The sequence below is a fragment of the Prionailurus bengalensis genome, chromosome E1, assembly GCF_016509475.1.
Source record: "Prionailurus bengalensis isolate Pbe53 chromosome E1, Fcat_Pben_1.1_paternal_pri, whole genome shotgun sequence".
NCBI classification, from domain to species: Eukaryota; Metazoa; Chordata; class Mammalia; order Carnivora; family Felidae; genus Prionailurus; species Prionailurus bengalensis.
The window spans coordinates 5,816,784-5,835,808 of NC_057347.1; the positions used below are offsets into that span (position 1 = coordinate 5,816,784).

The 19,025-nt window shown below is 47.4% G+C and overlaps 1 protein-coding gene across 1 annotated transcript in view; it reads left to right on the forward strand.

Annotated features, from left to right (window-relative positions):
• Window positions 1-19,025, forward strand: part of DNAH9 (dynein axonemal heavy chain 9) — a 332,285-nt gene that overhangs the window by 214,600 nt on the left and 98,660 nt on the right. The window contains exons 47-50 of the mRNA XM_043585501.1: window positions 1,808-1,950; window positions 2,335-2,496; window positions 2,704-2,937; window positions 11,723-11,983. Coding sequence (XP_043441436.1) covers window positions 1,808-1,950; window positions 2,335-2,496; window positions 2,704-2,937; window positions 11,723-11,983 — 800 coding nt within the window. The remainder of the gene's footprint in view (window positions 1-1,807; window positions 1,951-2,334; window positions 2,497-2,703; window positions 2,938-11,722; window positions 11,984-19,025) is intronic.

The window sequence follows — 19,025 nt, forward strand, 5'->3', positions numbered from 1 at the left end:
AACATTATAATATTTACATATTAAGGGGATTAACTGTTTAACTATAATCAGAGTTAAACACATATTTTCTTTTTAAAACTTGAGGAATGAGAACATTTAAGTTCCAGCTCTTAGCAAATTTCAGTTATATAGTACAGTGTTATCAAATATAACCACTATGTTATACATTTGATCCTAAAGCCTCATTCATCTTATAACTGAAAGTTTGTACCCTTCTACCAGGCTCTCCATATTTCCTCCACCCCCCAGCTCCTGGCAACCACTTTCTACTCTATTTCTAGGAGTTTGACTGGGTTTTTTTGTTTGTTTGTTTTAGATTCTACACGTAAGTGGCATCATGCAATAATTTTCTTTTTCTGTGGCTTATTAGCATAATGCCCTCCAGGTTCATCATGTTATTGCAAATGACAGGATTTCCTTTTTTTTTTAAGCCTGGACAATATTCCTATATATGTCACATTTGTTTGATCCATTCATCCACTGATGCATACCTAGGTTGTTTCCAGATCTTGGCTACTGTGAATAATGCTGCAGTGAACAGAGGAGTATGGATATTTCGGAGATCTGGTTTTTTTTTCTTTTGAACATATATCCAGAAGTGGGATTCCTGGATCCCACGGTACTTATTCTATTTTTAATTTCTTTAGGAGCTTCCATACTGTTTTCCATAGTGGCTGTACCAGTTTACATTCCCAACAGTGCACAGGGGCTCCCTTTCCTCCACATCCTCATCAGCACTTATTATCTCTTGTCTTTTTGATAATAGGCATCCTAACAGGTGGGAGGGGGTATCTCATTGTGATCTTCATTTGCATTTCCCTGATAACTAATTGTGTTGAGCACCTTTTCATGAACCTGCTGGCCATTTGTCTGTCTTCTTTAAGAAACCTATTTTCATTGGTTCTTTGGTTTTGCTTTTATTATACTTTGCCTATGTTTTCACCATGTTGTTTTGTTTCTATTTTTTATACCAAACTTACACTTTTACATAAAATATATCAACTTAAATATATCAAATTTATCTTTCTTTTAAAACATGCTGATTTTGAGTTACAATGAGGAAGTCCTTCCCCACTCAGAGGTCATATAATATTGCCCTCATTTCTTCTGCCATTTTTATGGTTTTCTTTTCTATGGTGAAGTCATTGACCCATTTGGAATTTATCCTAGCATACAGTGGAATATAAGGATCCAACCATAGTTTGTTTGTTTGTTTGTTTGTTTGTTTGTTTGTTTGTTTCAGATTCCAGTTTTCCTAATACTGTGTATTGAATGTTCATTTTTTCCCCATTGATTTTAAGATGTCATACTTACCATAAGCTAAGTTCCCTGAAGCCATTCCCGCTCTCTCCCTTTCTGCTCTAATAGAAAGGGATAGTTCATTTTTCATCAATATATGGATTTGTCTGTATGTTACCCCCCCTTTCACTTGTGGTCTTATAAGTATTTTACATCTCTTTTATTCTTCCTACCAAATCTTAAGCTCCTTGGGAACAAACTTTTTATTAACAATAATTAGTAAATAAATTCCTTAAGTAAAAGACATAGACAGTTAAAAGCCCTCATGCCACGAACTCCTGGCCCAGGACAAAAGGGTGCCATGTAGCTTGTTCCATTCTTTCAAGTATCATCTCTCTGCCCTGGGTTTGGAGTAGATACAGTGTCTGTTTAATTTCACCAGCAGGAATGGTGGGGCATGGCCACAAAAATCACGGGCCTTGTGTCCCCAAGTTGGATAGCCTCTCATGTCCAATTGCATTGTGCAGAGAGATGCGAAAGCTGCCCTTCTGTGTCCCATTTCTCCCAGGAGAGATCCCAGACCTCTACTCCGATGACGAAGTTGAAAACATCATAAACAACGTGAGGAATGAAGTCAAGAGTCAAGGTCTGGTAGACAACAGAGGGAACTGCTGGAAATTCTTTATAGATCGGGTCCGACGACAACTGAAGGTATAAAAGGATTTACTGCGCCGGGTAGGCAGACCACAGATGGTTCGCGAGAACTTCTACTGATAATTTGGACATAGCTGTCCTTCTTGATTGTACTGGGAGTGGGCAGTGTGGGTGGAGCGACTTTCTCAGCCTGAGCAATTTTGCAAGGCTGCCCTTCTCATCTGATTCAAGGGCAGTAGCCTCCCTCTTGCCTCATGCAGTCCCAGCTTTCTTAATTTCTTGGTGAGAAGCCTGGGTGGTATTGACAGATTTTTTTTTTTTTTTTACTCCATTGGATGTGTTTCCCAACTTTCCGGGAAATAAAGAACCTAAAGCCATAGCTATCTCCCTGTGAGAACTTCTGATACCTTCTTGGTTCTCCCCACCCTTATGACTTCTCAGGTGACTCTCTGTTTCTCCCCTGTGGGGAACAAGCTGAGGGTCCGCAGCAGGAAGTTTCCAGCCATTGTGAACTGCACAGCCATCGACTGGTTCCACGAGTGGCCTCGGCAGGCATTGGAGTCTGTCAGCCTCCGCTTCCTGCAGAACACAGAAGGCATTGAGGTAAGAGGGCAAAGGAGACACTCGTCAAGATCCTCTCCACCTCGGGTACAAGGAATTCCATGTCCAGAGTTTCAGGATTCAAGTTCAAGCTTGGATAGAGTCGTCGGAGCAAAACCTTCCATGTAGCGAGGCAGTGAGCAGGGTGGGCCACCACCGCCCGTCTTCACGTCCAGACAGTAACTCTGATTTCCTGCTCTTCACCTTCAGCCCACCGTCAAGCAGTCGATTAGCAAGTTCATGGCCTTTGTCCACACAAGTGTCAACCAGATGTCCCAGGCTTATCTGAGCAACGAGCAACGCTACAACTACACAACCCCTAAGTCATTCCTGGAGTTCATCAGACTCTACCAGAGCTTGCTGCGCAGACATGGAAAAGAGCTCAGGTCCAAAACGGAGCGTCTCGAGAACGGACTGCTGAAGCTTCACAGCACCTCTGCCCAGGTGGGTAGCGTTCTTTCATGGCTTGTGCATGCGGGGCACTGAGAGGGAGCGGGAGCACCCCATTCCGGGGAACTGGAGAGATCACAGTCCAGGCCTGAAAATCACTTATGGTTCCCCAGAGGCGTCAGAGTCACCAGAAACCATTCCAGAAGTTAAGGCTGAGCTCTCCCTGCAGAAGGGCACGCTGTCCACTTCAGGTCTGGTCTGCTGCCACCTTCTGATGATGGAATCCTCTGGAGCACCTCTTCTCTCTTGCTTGCTACCCCTCTCCTCCTCTTCCGCCACCTTCCTTTCTTCTCCAGTCCACTTCCCCTCCATCTCCAAAACCAAAAAGACATGGTTGCCGAACTGTACCGATTCTCTGTGGTTTCTTTGTGTCTTACTCTGTCATCTGTCAAAGCACCATTGGGACCTAATTTCTTAAATCCTGTCTCATTTCTTGCATTTCCTCGTGTGTCCCTAAGTGGTTGGCCATCGAAAGAAGGCCCCTGTTGTCCTGTCCTGGTAAGATTTTTCTACTTCCTCTTCCAAAGGGAACGAGTTTGTTTCAATTACGTGTTCCTACGGATACCTAAGCCTTTCACTTATTGTCATTGTTTCAGAGCTTTGCCTTTGGACTAACTATTCAACTTGCTTCTTCTGAGTTGTCCTCTCTCCCCGCTTCTGTTTCTTGAACGGGAGATGTAATAGATCTAGAGGATTTCAGTGCAGTTAGTGGGGTGCAGTGAGCCCTTGCAATCTGTTCACAGAGAATGTCTTCTGCTCAGAAAAAGCTGTCTTCTGTTATCTGATGTCGTTCATCTGGCCTGGCCTCTCCTCCAGGAGCAATGATTTGCCGGATGGCTTCTCTGTGTCCCGCATCTATTATGTTCTCACTCACTGATCTCATTCTTTCGGCTTTTTTATTCCCTCTGTGTTCTAAGAGAGCCTTTCACATTGATCCCGGACAATTCTAGTTTCGTACTGTGGAATACTGCTTCTGCTTCTTACGCTTACAGGGAAGGGTTTAATTATGCTACTACATTTTTAATATCCTAACAGCCCTTCCCCATCTCATCCTTTTCCCTGTCCAATGCATCCTATTGCTTTTTTATTTCAGCCTGTTTTCCTGCAACGGTGTCACAGAAACCATCCTACCAAGGATGGTGGGCCGCTTTCTCCAGGTTTTCCCTAGATCTGGTAGTACGTCATTTGCAGAACTGTGTTCTTCTTAGCCTCCTACATGGTTTTCCCATCCTTGTCCTATATTTCTAGAAAGACCCTTTTATCTTTTTCTTTCTGTGCCTTCAGGCATGGCGAGCTCGGTCCAAACTCAATGTTTGTCCACCGATGACACGTGCCAGTTGTCCATGATGCTTCTTGGTTTCCATTTATGCCATGACCACACCCCTTCCCAGAGCTACGGTGCAGGGCAGGTCGAGGGACACAGACCCAAGCAAAGGCCTAGCAGTTTACCCGGCATATGTACTGTGGTTGTGGAAATGTCACATCTTCTCTCCCAACACTTTCTAGTGTTTCCAGTACCCTCAATCTCTGAACTTCTAGAACTCAGCATAAGATAGAATCCCGGAATGCAGATTCTTAACATCTGTCACTTCTTCCTCTCCCTGTCTCCTCCCCCACCCCTGCCGTATGGTGCCCTCTGAATGCTGTCATCTTAGCAGCCCCTGTTCTCCCTCCCCTCCCTGTCCTCTGGAAATTCCAACCGTCCCAGGAGAAGACTGATTGTACCTTCGGCGAACCCAGTTGTACCTGCGTGTGGAGAATGGAGAATTCTTTTCAGTCCTGGCATCAATTTCCATTTCTTCTCCTTCAAAGTTCTCTACTTCGACGAGTGATACTTTCATCTACCCAGTTCCCTAGAAAGCGGGGAGTTACCTTCGATTCCTCCCCTTCCCTCATTACCCGTTTAAGAATTAACAACTTCTGTACATTTCCTAAACGTGTCTCAAGTGTACCCTCCTGTTGTATCCCCGTTTTCTATGTCTTGATTCAGACACTTCTTACCTAGGTCATTTCAATACATGGAACTCTGCAGTGTCTCCCTGGTGCCGAACCTGCGTCACCTGCAACCTCTCGCATCACCCATGAGGCCAAAATCCTTGGGGTCATCCTTGACCCTTCTCAATTCTCTCTCACACACACACACCCAGTGCCCAAGCATCAGAAAACCGCCATTGGCCCTAACTTCAGACGAGCCTCGAATCCCCCCACTGTGCACCTCCCACGCTGCTACTCCCCTGACCCAGGCCACTGATCCTACCCGGGGAACCACAGTACCTTTCCAACTCACTTGTCTGCTTCTCCTTCTGTTCCTCTTGGGTCCGTCATCATCGGAGCACCCAGAGGGATCCGTTCAAAACAGGAATCAGAGCACGTTACTTTTCTGCTCAAAACCCTGAGATGGCCCCCATTTCCCTCGCTAAAGTGGCGCCCCAGTCTGCTCTCCCACCCTGCCCTGCAAACTGTCAGACCTCATCTTCCGCTGCCCCATGCCCGCGACATTCCTCTCCGGCCGTGCCGCCACCTTGCTCTTCCCTCAGGCACGCCAGACCTTTGCACTGGCTGTTTCCTCTCCCTGCGTGTTCTCCCTTCTCTCACCCCCACGACTCACTCCCTCATCTCGACGTCTTTGTTCACATGTCACCTTCTCAGTGAATCCCATTCTGATGGCCCCATTTTAAACTGCAACCCCACCCCATTCCCAGGTCCCTTACGGGGCTCGACTTCACCTCTTTCCCGTACTGGTTGTGTTTACTTTTTGCTGTCGATCCCCAACTGTCAGACGACCTCGGCATGGACAGGGATCCTTATCTGTTCTGTTTGCTGATGTGTCCCACATGCCTAAAATGCTACCTGGACAGAGGGGGCATGTGTGAAATGTTGAATGAATGAATGGCATTTTGTGTAGCCTCTCCCAACATTCTGGACCCCCCGTCCAAGAGAAATAGCCTGCAAGTCATAAATGCAAATTTCAGTTTCCTATTAACTGCATCAAAAGAAATAAAAGGAAACTAGTGGCTTTCATTCTAACATTAGATCTTAAATTTACCTAATTTTATCATATATTTTAAGAATACATTTTATTTAACCCAATACATCCATGATATTATCATTTTAACAGGTAAGCAATGTATGAAGAAGTTATTGGTGAAATATTTTTTTTCCTACGAGGCTGCAAAGACTAGTGTGTGTGCGGTTATAATTACAGCACGTCTCAGATGGGACAAGCCACATTTCAGGTGCTCATTCGCCAAACTAGACAGCATAGCTCTGGACCAGCCCCTGTCCGGCTATCAGACTGATCTTCGCTCGAAACATTGAGTTTTCTCTAACGTGGACCCTAATGTTTTAGACATTACATTTCAGACTCTCTGAACTTTTCTAGAACTTTCAAACTATACCCTTGCCTCTTTCGCCATCCTTTCTTCCTCCCTTCGAGCCCATTGTACCCTGGCATTCAGCAATACTGACTGGTTGGAGTCGCCCCAAATCTCCACAGCTAGTTCACATCTCTGTGTCTTTATGTGTGCCCCTGACTTGCCTGCTTGTGACTGTCAAGACGTAAACGGTTTGCTCCCTCCACTCGCAGAAGCCCCTTCTAAGTTCTGAGAAGATTTTCATTCCATTCTCTGTGGTTCCATCCCGGCCTTATGTTTCTTCTCTCGTATATGTCCTGCCACACTGTCACGGCGGCATGATACCCAAGGGCAGACACCAGGATTCATTGGCACGTAGTAGGTGTTCTCTAAGTGTGTGGATAAACGGGTAGATGACAGATGGCTAGGCAACCAAGCAAATGAGTCACCTACAAGCTTAGAGTGGGGATGGAGGGTGGGTCCCCCAATACTGTGTACATGGTGTATATTTCATACTTATGGATGGTTATGAGGATAATTCTTCTTGTAAAAATGCTATCTTGGCTTCTGATGTAAAGCCTTCATCTGAAATTGTTCCTTTGTAGAAAAAAGCCTTAAGCATATCCCCATAATCTTGGTACAAGGGTAATGACTTGAATTATATTGTATAAGTATCCTACTACCCACTTATGACAGATTTTGGTATTCATAATCCAGCGGGAGTGGGCTACATGAATCTCACCACTCTGGCTCAGATGGACTCCAGATTTGTTTAATAACGATCACAATATTAGGAGCAGCAATGATAATAATGACAAGAATTAATAATTATATGGTCATCTAAAGTTTATAAACTTCAGACACAGTTTCACGCTTAGACTCACCTGGTCAGAAACACCACTTTATTTTTCTGTACCGAGATTTGCTTAGCTCCAGATCCGTCTTTTTCATTTAAGAGTAGGAAATTCTCGGGGGGTCTGATGGCTCAGTTGGTTAAAACGTCCGACTTCAGCTCAGGTCACGATCTCGTGGTTCCTGAGTTCGAGCCCCACATCAGGCTCTGTGCTGACAGCTCGGAGCCTGCTTCAGACTCTCTGTCTCCCTCTCTCTCTGCCCTTCCCCCACGCTCGCCCGCTCTCTCCTGCTTTCTCGCAAAAATGAATAAACATTAAAAAAGTTATTGTGTTTAAGAATAGGAAGCTCTTAATCTTACTTTTCTGGTCGACTTGGTCACTTCAGGTTAAAAAAGTCTCTGGAGAGCAGTCAGTTCAGAGTGTAGTTCCACCTTGGGGCTGTTTCCGTGTGAAGGGTCTTTTGCCCCTTTGCATCTCGCTGCTGGTGGTTTCAGGAGGCAGCTGGTGAAGCTTCATGTGTGGTCTTCCAGCTCTCACTGGCTCTGCTGAGGGTGGCTGGTTCCGCTGGGTCTTTGGGTGGCATCTTCTGTCTTTGCTGCTGCCTCATGTGAGGGTGGCGTTACTTCTGTTCCTTCTCTTAGCACCATCAGAACCCTCACCCCTGACCTGGGTCTCACGCCATCTCCTGGCATCTTCGGGACACACTGGCACCCTCACTTCTATACCTAGCTCAAGTGTCCTCGTGAGGGAGAAGGGCTGTTGGACTGAAGAAATGTTCATAAGAGGCCTACAGTTCGTTACCAGTTCCCTCCATGTAAGATTTACTCCCCAAGTCTGTGCGTCTGGAGACTCTTAAATTCAATCTTTCTCGGGCTTCCAAAGAATCTCAGGCCACCGAATTTACCTGAAGTTGACAGTTCAGTAATTTACCATGATGTAGGCATCAGGACTCTTTTGGTGCAAGTGAAAAAAAAAAAAATGAATTCAAATTCACTTAGCAAAAAAAGAGGAAAAAAGAAGAAAAGGAAAAGACAGGAGGGGAAGGGGGGGGGGAGGAATGAGATTACATGATATATTTATCAGATCCTTTTGATGGCAACTGACCAAAATCCGGCTGAAGTTGGTCTAGGCAAAACAACAACAAAAAATAAAACAAGCTGTCTCATATAAGTGAAAATTCAGAGATAGAGCTTAATTTTGACAGGGCTGGAGCCAGATTCTCACTAAATGTCCCTGTCCAGGCAGGCAACCCCATGGCCCCACCAACCTCAGACTTCTATTCTGCCTGCTTTGCAACTTCACCATAAGGAGGAGTTCATCTTTCCCAGGATTTTATAGCAAGTTCCTGGGGTAAATGGTCAGTAGCTCTGATTGGCCTCTTCATATCATTGGTTTGCCCATACGTGAACCATTCTCTGTGACTTCGACACTCTCCTTGGCCAAGTGAGGATCAAAGGACCACCTTTGGAGTCAGCCCCACCCAAACCACGAGGACTAGGGAAGGGAATAATCCCCAAGGGAAATTCAAACTGTATTTCCAATATAGGGATGAGAAGTTTTATTAGGTAGACAAATATAACAGATGTCTACTGCAGATGGGAAACCACTACGTCTAAGAAGAGAAGCCTACGTCTGAGAAGTGAAGTGTGAATTCATGGGAGAACGTGGTGGGTGAACAGAAGGACCCGGGGGGTAAGAAGGCAAAGACCTCTGGGCCTCTAACGCTCTGCACACTAGGGATTGCTGTTGATGATCCCGGGTTCTCTCTCTTCCTTCTGTGGCTCTGAGGAGAAGGTCCCAGGAAGCTTGGCCTTCCTCTTTGGCATCATGTTCCTGGTCCTTGGAGAGAGGACGGTCTCTCACCACCAGCCTCTTGGCACTCCACTCAGTTGACATTCCCCTCCCACTTATATTCATGGAGGTGGCAAGACTGAAGAGAGGGTCTCTTCCTTGTTTTTGTCCCTCTCCCCCTTGACCCTCCTATCTGGGGGCGGGGGTGGGTGTCTAAAGAGGAAGAGATCCAAGGAAGGGGCTCGAATGCTTTGAATAAAGGCGAAGAGAAGAGGAAATTTTAACTTGACCTCTTTCAACTTCCTGTTCTGACCTACTGCGACTTCCTGTTCTAACCTACGTAAACTTCCTGTTCTGTTGCCAAAGAGCCATGAAACGAGCCTGACTTACGCCCTCTCTTCAGCTTTGTGTGGAGCGGCCTAGTTCTGACTGGCGGGACCCTTGTGTCATTTCTTGTCACAGCTCGAGAGCTACAAAGCTCCCATCCACAGTGCTGGTGTTTGCTTACCTTGGGCCTGAGGTCGTACACCCTATCTGTAAGCCACAAAACAAACAGACAAACAACAACAACAGAATTAAAAAAAAAAAAAAACCCACTCCAATTTTCTCAAATCTCCCCAGATTTAAAAAGGAACAAAAAGTTACTGGTGTGCTTGCTGACTGCAGTGATTATGTGGTTCAATCATTTTGATTTACAATTGCATCTTTGTCCTTGTAGAAATAACTCCCTGCAGCTGAACCATGGGATTTAGAAATGGATTAACCTTCCAGCACGGGAATATAAGACTTGTTCTCGGGAGCAGGCCTTCATTTGAGGTTAACAAAAAGTCTCCAGTTTCCATGAATACACAAAATTAAAGAGCATTCTTTCTTCCCCCCCCCCCCACCCCCCGCTTTCCTTTTCTTTTCTTTTGATCTGCCATGAAAAGGGAATTATCAGCAGCATCTAAGCCTCTGTTTTATTTTTCCCCTTATGCATTTTGTATCATAAAGCATTTGAATCTGTTTGACGTATTCCAGGAGCTCTGAAGTAATCTTGGGTTGTTGCATGAAATAGACTGCAGAAAAATGAGAGGCGGGAGGGCATTTTGCGATGTAAAGTTTATGGGCCCTGTTGCAAATACAAATGGCTTTTTTTTTTTTTACTTCCCAGAAATAAACAGATCTGAGTCTTCTTTCTGCAGATGAAAGGGCCATAAAACCAGGCCATTGGGTCTCAAACCTAGGTGGGCACCAGATTCACCCAGAGGGCCTGTTAAAACACAGATCGCCAGGCCCACCTCCAGAATTTCTGACTCAGTAGGTCTGGAGTGGGCCTGTGAGTTTACATTTCTGGCAAGTACCCAGGGGATGCTGTTGTCGGTGGTGGTCCAGGGAACCACACTCCGAGAACCACCACACTCTCCGGAACAGACTGTACATAGAAAACCATGCCTCCTTCTCCAGGGGGTCAGAGAAATGAACGGTCTCCTCCGTGGGGAGCTTCTTCACTTCCTCCAAACGCATATGAATTCAGAGGCCCGATGGGGAGAGCCCATTGGGTTCTGGTCTGGGCCACTGGGTCCGCGTCAACCTGGTCATCTGTTCCTGAAAGGACTGCGGAACTAGACTAAGACCAAACCAATGAGACCAAATGAACGCTCTCTACGCAGAGCTGGCTCCAGCGGGCACCTGGTTTTGGGCAGAGATTCAAAGGCAGCCCGCGGGGTGGGAGGGCTTCTTGGTGGGCAGAAAGGAAAGGTGTCAGATGTGTCCCGATGGAGGCTGGTGGCCTGCGGAGCTGGAGGGGGGCTCCCTAGAAGTGGGCATCCTGTGTGATCAGTTGGGGGAGCGTGTTTGACTTTCTCTGGCTGCTCCTAAGTGGGAAGCAGGGGCAAAAATTAAGGAAGTCGTCCGTTGTTAACCAAGTGCTGGCCATCCGGGACCGATTGCTGCAGAGGCTGCTGTCTGTTTGTCTCCCTGGATTGTGACGTATTCGGGAGTCTGGCTTCCTGAGCTGGTTATTGTAGATAATGGGTTGGTCTCCTGGTCGCCAGGAGATTGCAATTGTGGGCCAGCGTTCTACTTTGATACGCGGCCCGGCCGCTGTCTGTTCGTACATTCAGTCTTTCAGGATGCACGGGACGTACTCGCTTTTTGTAACTTGCTAAATTCTCGGTGTACTTCACGGTGGCCAGTTCCAATTAGACAACGACTGCTTTTTTTTTTTTTTTAATTTTTTTTTTCAACGTTTATTTATTTTTTGGGACAGAGAGAGACAGAGCATGAACGGGGGAGGGGCAGAGAGAGAGGGAGACACAGAATCGGAAACAGGCTCCAGGCTCCGAGCCATCAGCCCAGAGCCTGACGCGGGGCTCGAACTCACGGACCGCGAGATCGTGACCTGGCTGAAGTCGGACGCTTAACCGACTGCGCCACCCAGGCGCCCCGACAACGACTGCTTTTTACAACAGGCCCGCTCTGCACCAAGTAGTATACGAGGCAGGAGGAGTTTTATGAGACGCAGGCACCAATAGCCGTGGGAAGCAGCCTAAGTCACGTGGGCACGAGGGAGAATCTTGCTTAGAATCTTCCATCCGCCACATTTACCATAGAGGGAGGAAGAAGAGAGAGTCCAGTGCCCCTTTCCGCCCACGGGGTCAGGGCGCTTGGTCCCAGGTGAGAGCTCAGCTTAGGCGCCTTCGCTTCAGGAGTTGGCCGTTTTCCTCTATAGGGTCAGACCCCCAGGGCCGTGTCCCAACTCCCTCTGCTCCCAGTAAGCCCAGCGCTTCTCTGCCGCAGGTAGATGATCTGAAAGCCAAGCTGGCCACCCAGGAAGTGGAGGTGAGACACAAGAATGAGGACGCAGACAAGCTGATCCGGGTGGTGGGCATAGAGACGGACAAGGTGAGCAGAGAGAAAGCCATCGCGGACGAGGAGGAGCGGAAGGTGGCCCTCATCATGCAGGAAGTAAAGCAGAAACAGAAGGACTGTGAGGACGACCTGGCCAAAGCGGAGCCGGCGCTCACAGCAGCCCAGGCAGCCCTCAACACCCTCAACAAGGTAGGACGATCATCCGTCCCGTCTGCTCGCCCCTCGCGGGGCCAGGGGGAGGCCCCTCCGACCCAAAGACAGCGCGGTACCCTGGTGTCCCAAAGAGGTACAAGAGCAAAGCTGGAAGGCTCAGGGTGGGATCCAGCTGTCACGGGTTTATTCATTACGCCACCATTTATTGAAACCGCCGGTGTGCCAGGCTCCGCAGACGACCAATGAAATCCCAGAGGCGTGAGTCTTAGAACCAATCAGAACAGGAGATGCCAGCTAGTCCCTCCCCGCCCCCCAACTCCACAGATGACAAAGCCAGGGCCCCGAGAGGAGCACCCACTTGTCCAGCGTCACAAGCCTCATTAGAGCCAGACTGGAGCTCACACCCTCAGGATCCAAGTGCAGAGATCGTCCAGCTAAGTAGCCCGTGGTCGTCTTACCCATTTCGTACCACGGGCCGCACGAGCCTCAGGAGGCCCTATGGAGATGTTTAGGACAGGAGACGAAAACCCATGTTGGCTCCAAAATGGGGAGGGGGGGAGCCCTACAAAATCAAAATTCACAAATATTCCACCGTTCACGGCACCTGTGTATCAATCAAAGTCAAGCCCTATCCATAACCATTTGGTAGGACAGGCATGACTTTTGAGACGTATTCACAAGGTGCTTTTGATTGGATTCCCGTGAAATGTATCCCAGGTATGTGTGCGTTGGACAGGTGAGAATTAGCTCCTTCTTCCTTTTATCGCCTTTTTGCGATTACGCTTCTTTCCCGCTCGGATAACCGTGGCTGAGGGGCCAAGGGGAGAAAGGGAGAAAAGGGGGCGGACAGACTCAGGTCATGAGGAGCAGGTGGCAGAGAAGGACCGAAAAGCTGACCCTCTCTCTGTTGGATGGAGACCCTCCCCCAGTCATTGGGACCTCTCCCCTGCAGGGTGCTTTCTCCTCCTCTCCCGAGTTTGGCAATTCACATGCCCTTCCACGTGGGCCACTTGGCCAAGGTCTGAGACATCCTGTCCCATCCGTGCTGTGCAGGCAGCTCACCTCAGCTCCACGGGGGACACCTGTGCCTCCTTTCCTCAAATGCACTAAGAATGTCACCCACCCATGCAACACACTCTCCCTCATTCCGTGGTTGGGCGGGGGTGGGGGTAGGAGGGCTAGCCAGCTGTTCTCACACATTCTAGATTTCTGGGGTATGCATTAGACCCCAATCCACTATGTCATGCGGACTACACCCCACGCCCTCCTTTAAAGGCAGAGTGGGTGGGACTCACCAGCAGGTCTCACGGAAAATTCTCTCTCAGTCCCCAACTTGCTGACTCTGACACCCTCAGTGCAGGTGAGGCATTTGACGCAAAGCGCTGGCCTTCTGGAACCTCCATCTCACGCCTCACTTTGGAAGGTAGCATCCAGTGGTTTAGGGCCTCATCAAATCCAAAGCTAAACTAGGAACGCTGTAGAAGCCTGTGACATATAGCTACGTATACATTGGAAGTTGAGTTACGAGGGCATTCTAGTATATCTAAGGATGGGGGGGGGGGCTGGATCCCCTAAAGGTTAAGGCAGCTAGGGCCAAAAATTTTGCCCAGTTCCCTCTTCTGCGATGCCAGTTACTAGCCTTCGTCTTGTCCCTCTGACCCCTCACACTGGTCCTGCTGTGTCTCAGACACTCCCAGCACAATCCCACCCCAGGACCTTTGAACGAGCAACCACCTCTATGTGCAGTGCTCTTCCTATACAAACCCCCATGCCTCCCTCTTTCAGGCCATAAACAGGCCTCTACCTACATCAGGAGAGAACTCAAGGTTCTCCTTAGGAACTTGGGTACCATCGGGTGGAGTAGGAGTTGGCCCTATTACGCCACCACATCTCAGCCTGAACCTTATAGCACAGCCAAGCCAGGCTGCCCCTCAGAGCGTCATCCACTGGCCGGCCTCCCGGCCTTTGATTAGCCTAGATCCCTCCCCACCACCATTGTTTAGGGCTCCCTCTCCTATTGCTTCCTCCCGTCTAAATCCTACCCGTATTCTAAAATCAGACTTAACATTCTGGATCAATCTCGCCCTTTTCTGATTTCCCGAGCACGAAACACGAGACCACTTTTAACATGAGCCGCGTCCAAATACTGGGTTTGGCTCTGGGTGTGATTTTCTCTTTGCTTGGCCCCTGTTTCCTCATCTGAGCAATGGAGGCGACAGTGACGCAGTCCCCATGAGGTTGTCATCAGGACGAAATGAGATCATGCCTGAAACGTAGCAACCAGATGGGAGCCGCCCAGTCGATGCTGGCTCTTGTCGATGTCACCATCACCCGCATCATCACTTCTGTTTCCGCAAAACTGGAAACAAAGTGAACGCCCGTAAATACTTCCGGGTTAATTAGTTGGCCGGTTAGTGAGCGGATTGGTCGTTGGTGGAAATAAACATATAGCGGTGGACCTCGTGGAAGCGATGAGATACGGTACGGGAAATAGCGGTGGATTTGAAAGTCTCAACACTTCCGCCACAAAGGACATGAAACTCATTTTTAATGAGTGCCTCCTGTGTGCCAGGCAAGATGATAGGTGCTTTCCTCCAGCCGGCTGCAGAGCCTGGCACACATCGCTGAGGTTCTTGTCTCCTCGTTTTCTCTTCTCTGTTACATAGAAAGGGGCCGGTGCGAATCTGTGAGCGCCTTATGTCACACTGCCCTAACCAGTCAGCAAATTCTGTCAATTCTGCCTTCAAATATATCCTGAATTCAAATGCTTCCTGTCCTCTCTGCCGCTACCCCTCTGGTCCAAGCCACTGTCCCCTATTACCTGGACCGTTGCAGTAGCCTGTCAGTTGGCCTCCCTGCTTGCACCCTTGCCCCAGTTCTGTCTTTGCCCATTACAGCCACCTGAATAATCTTTTTTAAAACAGCAGTTTGACCACATCATCCCTCTGTTCAGAATCTTCCATTGGCTTCCCATCATATTCAGAATAAAACCCAAAGTGGCCCGGGAGACCTTACAATTTTGCCCAGTTCCCTCTTCTGCGATGCCAGTTACTAGCCTTCGTCTTGTCCCTCTGACCCCCCACACTGGTCCTGCTGTGTCTCAGACACTCCCAGCACAATCCCACCCCAGGACCTTTGAACAAGCAACCACCTCTATGTGCAGTGCTCTTCCTATACAAACCCCCATGCCTCCCTCTTTCAGGTATTTGCCCAAAAGTTACCTTCGCAGGAAACAAACAATAAAAGCGCTCATTAATTTCAGAAAAAAAAAATTCAGCATATACAAGATACATAATATAACCCAAGGTGAACAGTATTTATGATCATAATCGTGTCACAATCTCACTGAACATTAACCGAACGAAAAAAGTTGATAGAACCGTAATAAGTAGGAGCAAAAGGGAGGGCAGTATAATAGCTAAAATATTCCCACTCCGAGGAGGAAGCCACTTGCTAACTTCTAAAATGAAAAAAAACAAAACATGTTCCATATCAATAAGGAGCAAAATCTGGAAGAAACGAGGGAAGAAATTGCCAGCCATGGCTTCTGGAGAGCTGGGGTCAGAGATAACCGGAGCCAAAATCAAGAGCCAGGCATTTAACGGGCCGAGCCACCCAGGCGCGGGAGACAACATTTTTTTTTTTTAATTGAGGTATAATTGACATAGAAGGATCTTCGTTTCTGGTGCACAACATCATAATTCAGTGTTTGCATGTATTGCAGAATGGTCACCACAGTAAATCCAGTGAACGTCCATCACCACGCGTAGGTTTGTGTGTGTGTGTGACGAGACCTTTCGTGATTTCCTCTCTTTTCAAATACATGGCACAGTATCGTCACTACAGTCTCCGTGCTGTAAATGACATCCCCAGGACTTATTTCCCTTATAACTGGAAGTTGTACCTTTTGACCCCCTTTGTCGATCTCGCCTCCCCGCCCCCCGCCTGGTGGAATCGAATGAATAGATCAGCCTGTACGCCGTGTGATGGAGGCATTATTGCTTCGTGAACCCCAGGATCCCTGGGGTGCCCTCAAACCCTCTGCGTTCCCAGGACTCCCGGTATTTAATGACCACCTCCCTGTCTTCTCCTCTTTTTCAAAGTTAACATTAAATCTTTAGTTAATACATAAAGAACACCTGTAAGTCAGAGCCCGGTGTTAAGTCTCTGCTTTGGCAGTTTTATTTCACTTTTATCGCTAAACTGAAATAAATCCAGTGTAACTTTTCCTTCCCCAGTTGAGGAATGGTTTTGCTTTGCAATTTCATGGTCTTTCCGCCCCCCTCCCCCTTACAAAGTCACTTAGAATTTTCCGTGTGTTTCCTATACGTTTTTTACAGTGAACTTATTTCCTGTATTCTATAAATAACCTATAGTGTCTTTTCCATTATTAAAAATTGTCCAAATAGCGTAGAATATATAGGGTAGAATATAACGTCACCTTCTTTTTCACCCCAACCCTGCTTCTTTCCCAAGAGAACTCCTGTAATAATCTGGCATATCCATTCCAGCCATCTTTCTATGCATTTATATTTGTACAAATGCACATGTAAAAGATGTCGTTTTTTTTTTTAATTTTTAATGTTTGTTTATTTTTTGAGAGACGGAGACAGAGCACGAGCAGGGGAGGGGCAGAGAGAGAGGGAGACACAGAATCTGAAGCAGGCTGCAGGCTCCGAGCTGTCAGCACAGAGCCTGATGCAGGGCTCAAACCCATGAACCGCGAGATCATGACCTGAGCCGAAGATGTTTAACTGACTGAGCCACCCAGGTGCCCTAAAATATGTCATATGTTAAATATAAACGGATAACACTAACTTGCTTTGCCTCATGAAGTAAGACCACTTCATGCCGGTACATACATTGAAACTTGAATTCTTCATAGGATCCCATGCTCTAATTATACCCCCCCCCCTTTTTTTTTTTTTTAGCTATTTTTCCATTGTTGAGTGTTTAATTTTGTGTTTTTTTTCCTATGCAAATATCCCCATGCATAAATATTTATTGCATATGCAACTATTTCTCTGGGCCAAGAAGACGATAGTTTGATACAACAACTTGGCAGGATTAAATAATGCCTCTTCCACCCCAAAGATACTCACATCCTGATCTCTGGAACCTGTGAATCTTGCCTCATATGGCAAGTGTGACTTTTTATAGGCATGATTGAGTCAAGGGTCTTGAGGTGGGGAGGGTATCCAGGCGGACCCCAAGTGCAATGTGATGGCAGAAGGTAGGGGAAAAGCAGATGTGATATGGGGACACGAGCCAAGGGATGAGGCCAACCTTCTAGAAGCCGGAAGAGGCACACGACAGAGTCTCCCCTGCAGCCTCCAGAGGGAACCGGCCCTACCATCCCCTGCCAACACCTTGACCTGAGGATTTCTCACCCCCACAGCTGTGAGCTAAGACCTCCATTGCGTGTTGCGTTGCGTAAAGTCTCTAACTTTGCGTTAATTGGTTGCAGAAGCGATAGGAAGCGGATGCCAAGAATATGCTCTTTTTTTGTGTATAAATAATGACCAGTAACTGTCTAAAATGGTTGTTCTTGCCTCTATTTGTGAATACTGCGTTTCCTACATCCTTGCCAATCTTAGACATTTCCAATCACTTTCACTTTTCTTCATAAGAGAGCAAACATTTTATTTTTCATTTTTTTTTAAATTTTTTTTTCAACGTTTATTTATGTTTGGGACAGAGAGAGACAGAGCATGAACGGGCGAGGGGCAGAGAGAGAGGGAGACACAGAATCGGAAACAGGCTCCAGGCTCTGAGCCATCAGCCCAGAGCCCGACGCGGGGCTTGAACTCCCGGACCGCGAGATCGTGACCTGGCTGAAGTCGGACGCTTAACCGACTGCGCCACCCAGGCGCCCCTATTTTTCATTTTTTAAAAAACTATAGATGTTTTCATTCTGATGAGACTTGGACATCTTTTCAAATATTTAGATTTCTTCTTTTGTTCATTACTTGTTTCAACTGTGGTTGTTGTTGTTCATTTTCTTGTAAGAGAGCTTCCCTTTTTATTTCTAAAATTACAGGTTTTTTAAAATGTTTTATGTATTTATTTTTGAGAGAGAGAGTGTGTGCAAGCAGGGAAGGGGCAGAGAGAGAAAGAGAGACAGAGACAGAGAGAGAGAGACAGAGAATCTGAAGCAGGCTCCAGGCTCTGAGCTGTCATCACGGAGCCAGACGTGGGGCTCGAACTCAGGAACTGTGAGATCGTGAGCCGAGCCGAGATCAAGAGTTGGATGCTTAATTGGCTGAGCCACCCAGGCTCCCCTACAGGTTTTTATATATATATATTTACTACTAATCCCTTGATATAGCGAGAACAGCAGCCTGATGGCAGGAGGGGGGGTGGAGAAAGCCAGAGCGCACCGCGCCTGATGTTTGCTGCTTAAAACCTTGCCTGCCTTCTGAGAAATGTTTCTTTCCACCCTGTGTTCCTTTTAGTGGACCCCTCTCTTCCTGCTTGGCTGTAGGAGCCCTGCCTAACTAAACAAGATCATTCCCCAGGACATTTTGAGAGGAAAAAGTCCCTTTCCCTTCTGGTTGCGATGTGATGGCTGTGACCTTGAAGCTGCTGACAGCCATTCATCCCCTGAGGGTGTTCGACCCACATGTTGATGAACGCCTACTGGGTTCCGGTTTCTGTTCCAGACACCGGAGCTACAATGATGAGGTTCTGGGGTGATGGTGGGGTGGTCCAGAGCCGATGGCCAAGAAAAAACTCTTGAAAAAGATGTCTTTGGTGCAAAAAAGTGATTTTATTAAAGCCCGGGGACAGGACCCGTGGGCAGGAAGAGCTTCCCTGGGGTTGTGGGGAGAGACTGGTTACATACCCTCAGGTTGGGAGGGGGGCAGGGAAAGCATAAGTCTCTAAGGAATTTTGGAAGCAAGGTTTCCAGGACCTTGAGGGGCTAGCTGTTGCTAAGGAAACACCATTTATTACCATCTAATAAAACCCCAGTCATGAGACCCTTCAGATGCATATCGGGGCCATAAGCTTAGAGTACGATTGCCAGCATATATCTTGGGGCAGCTGAGATAAAGGAAATTGACTTGCAGAATCCTCG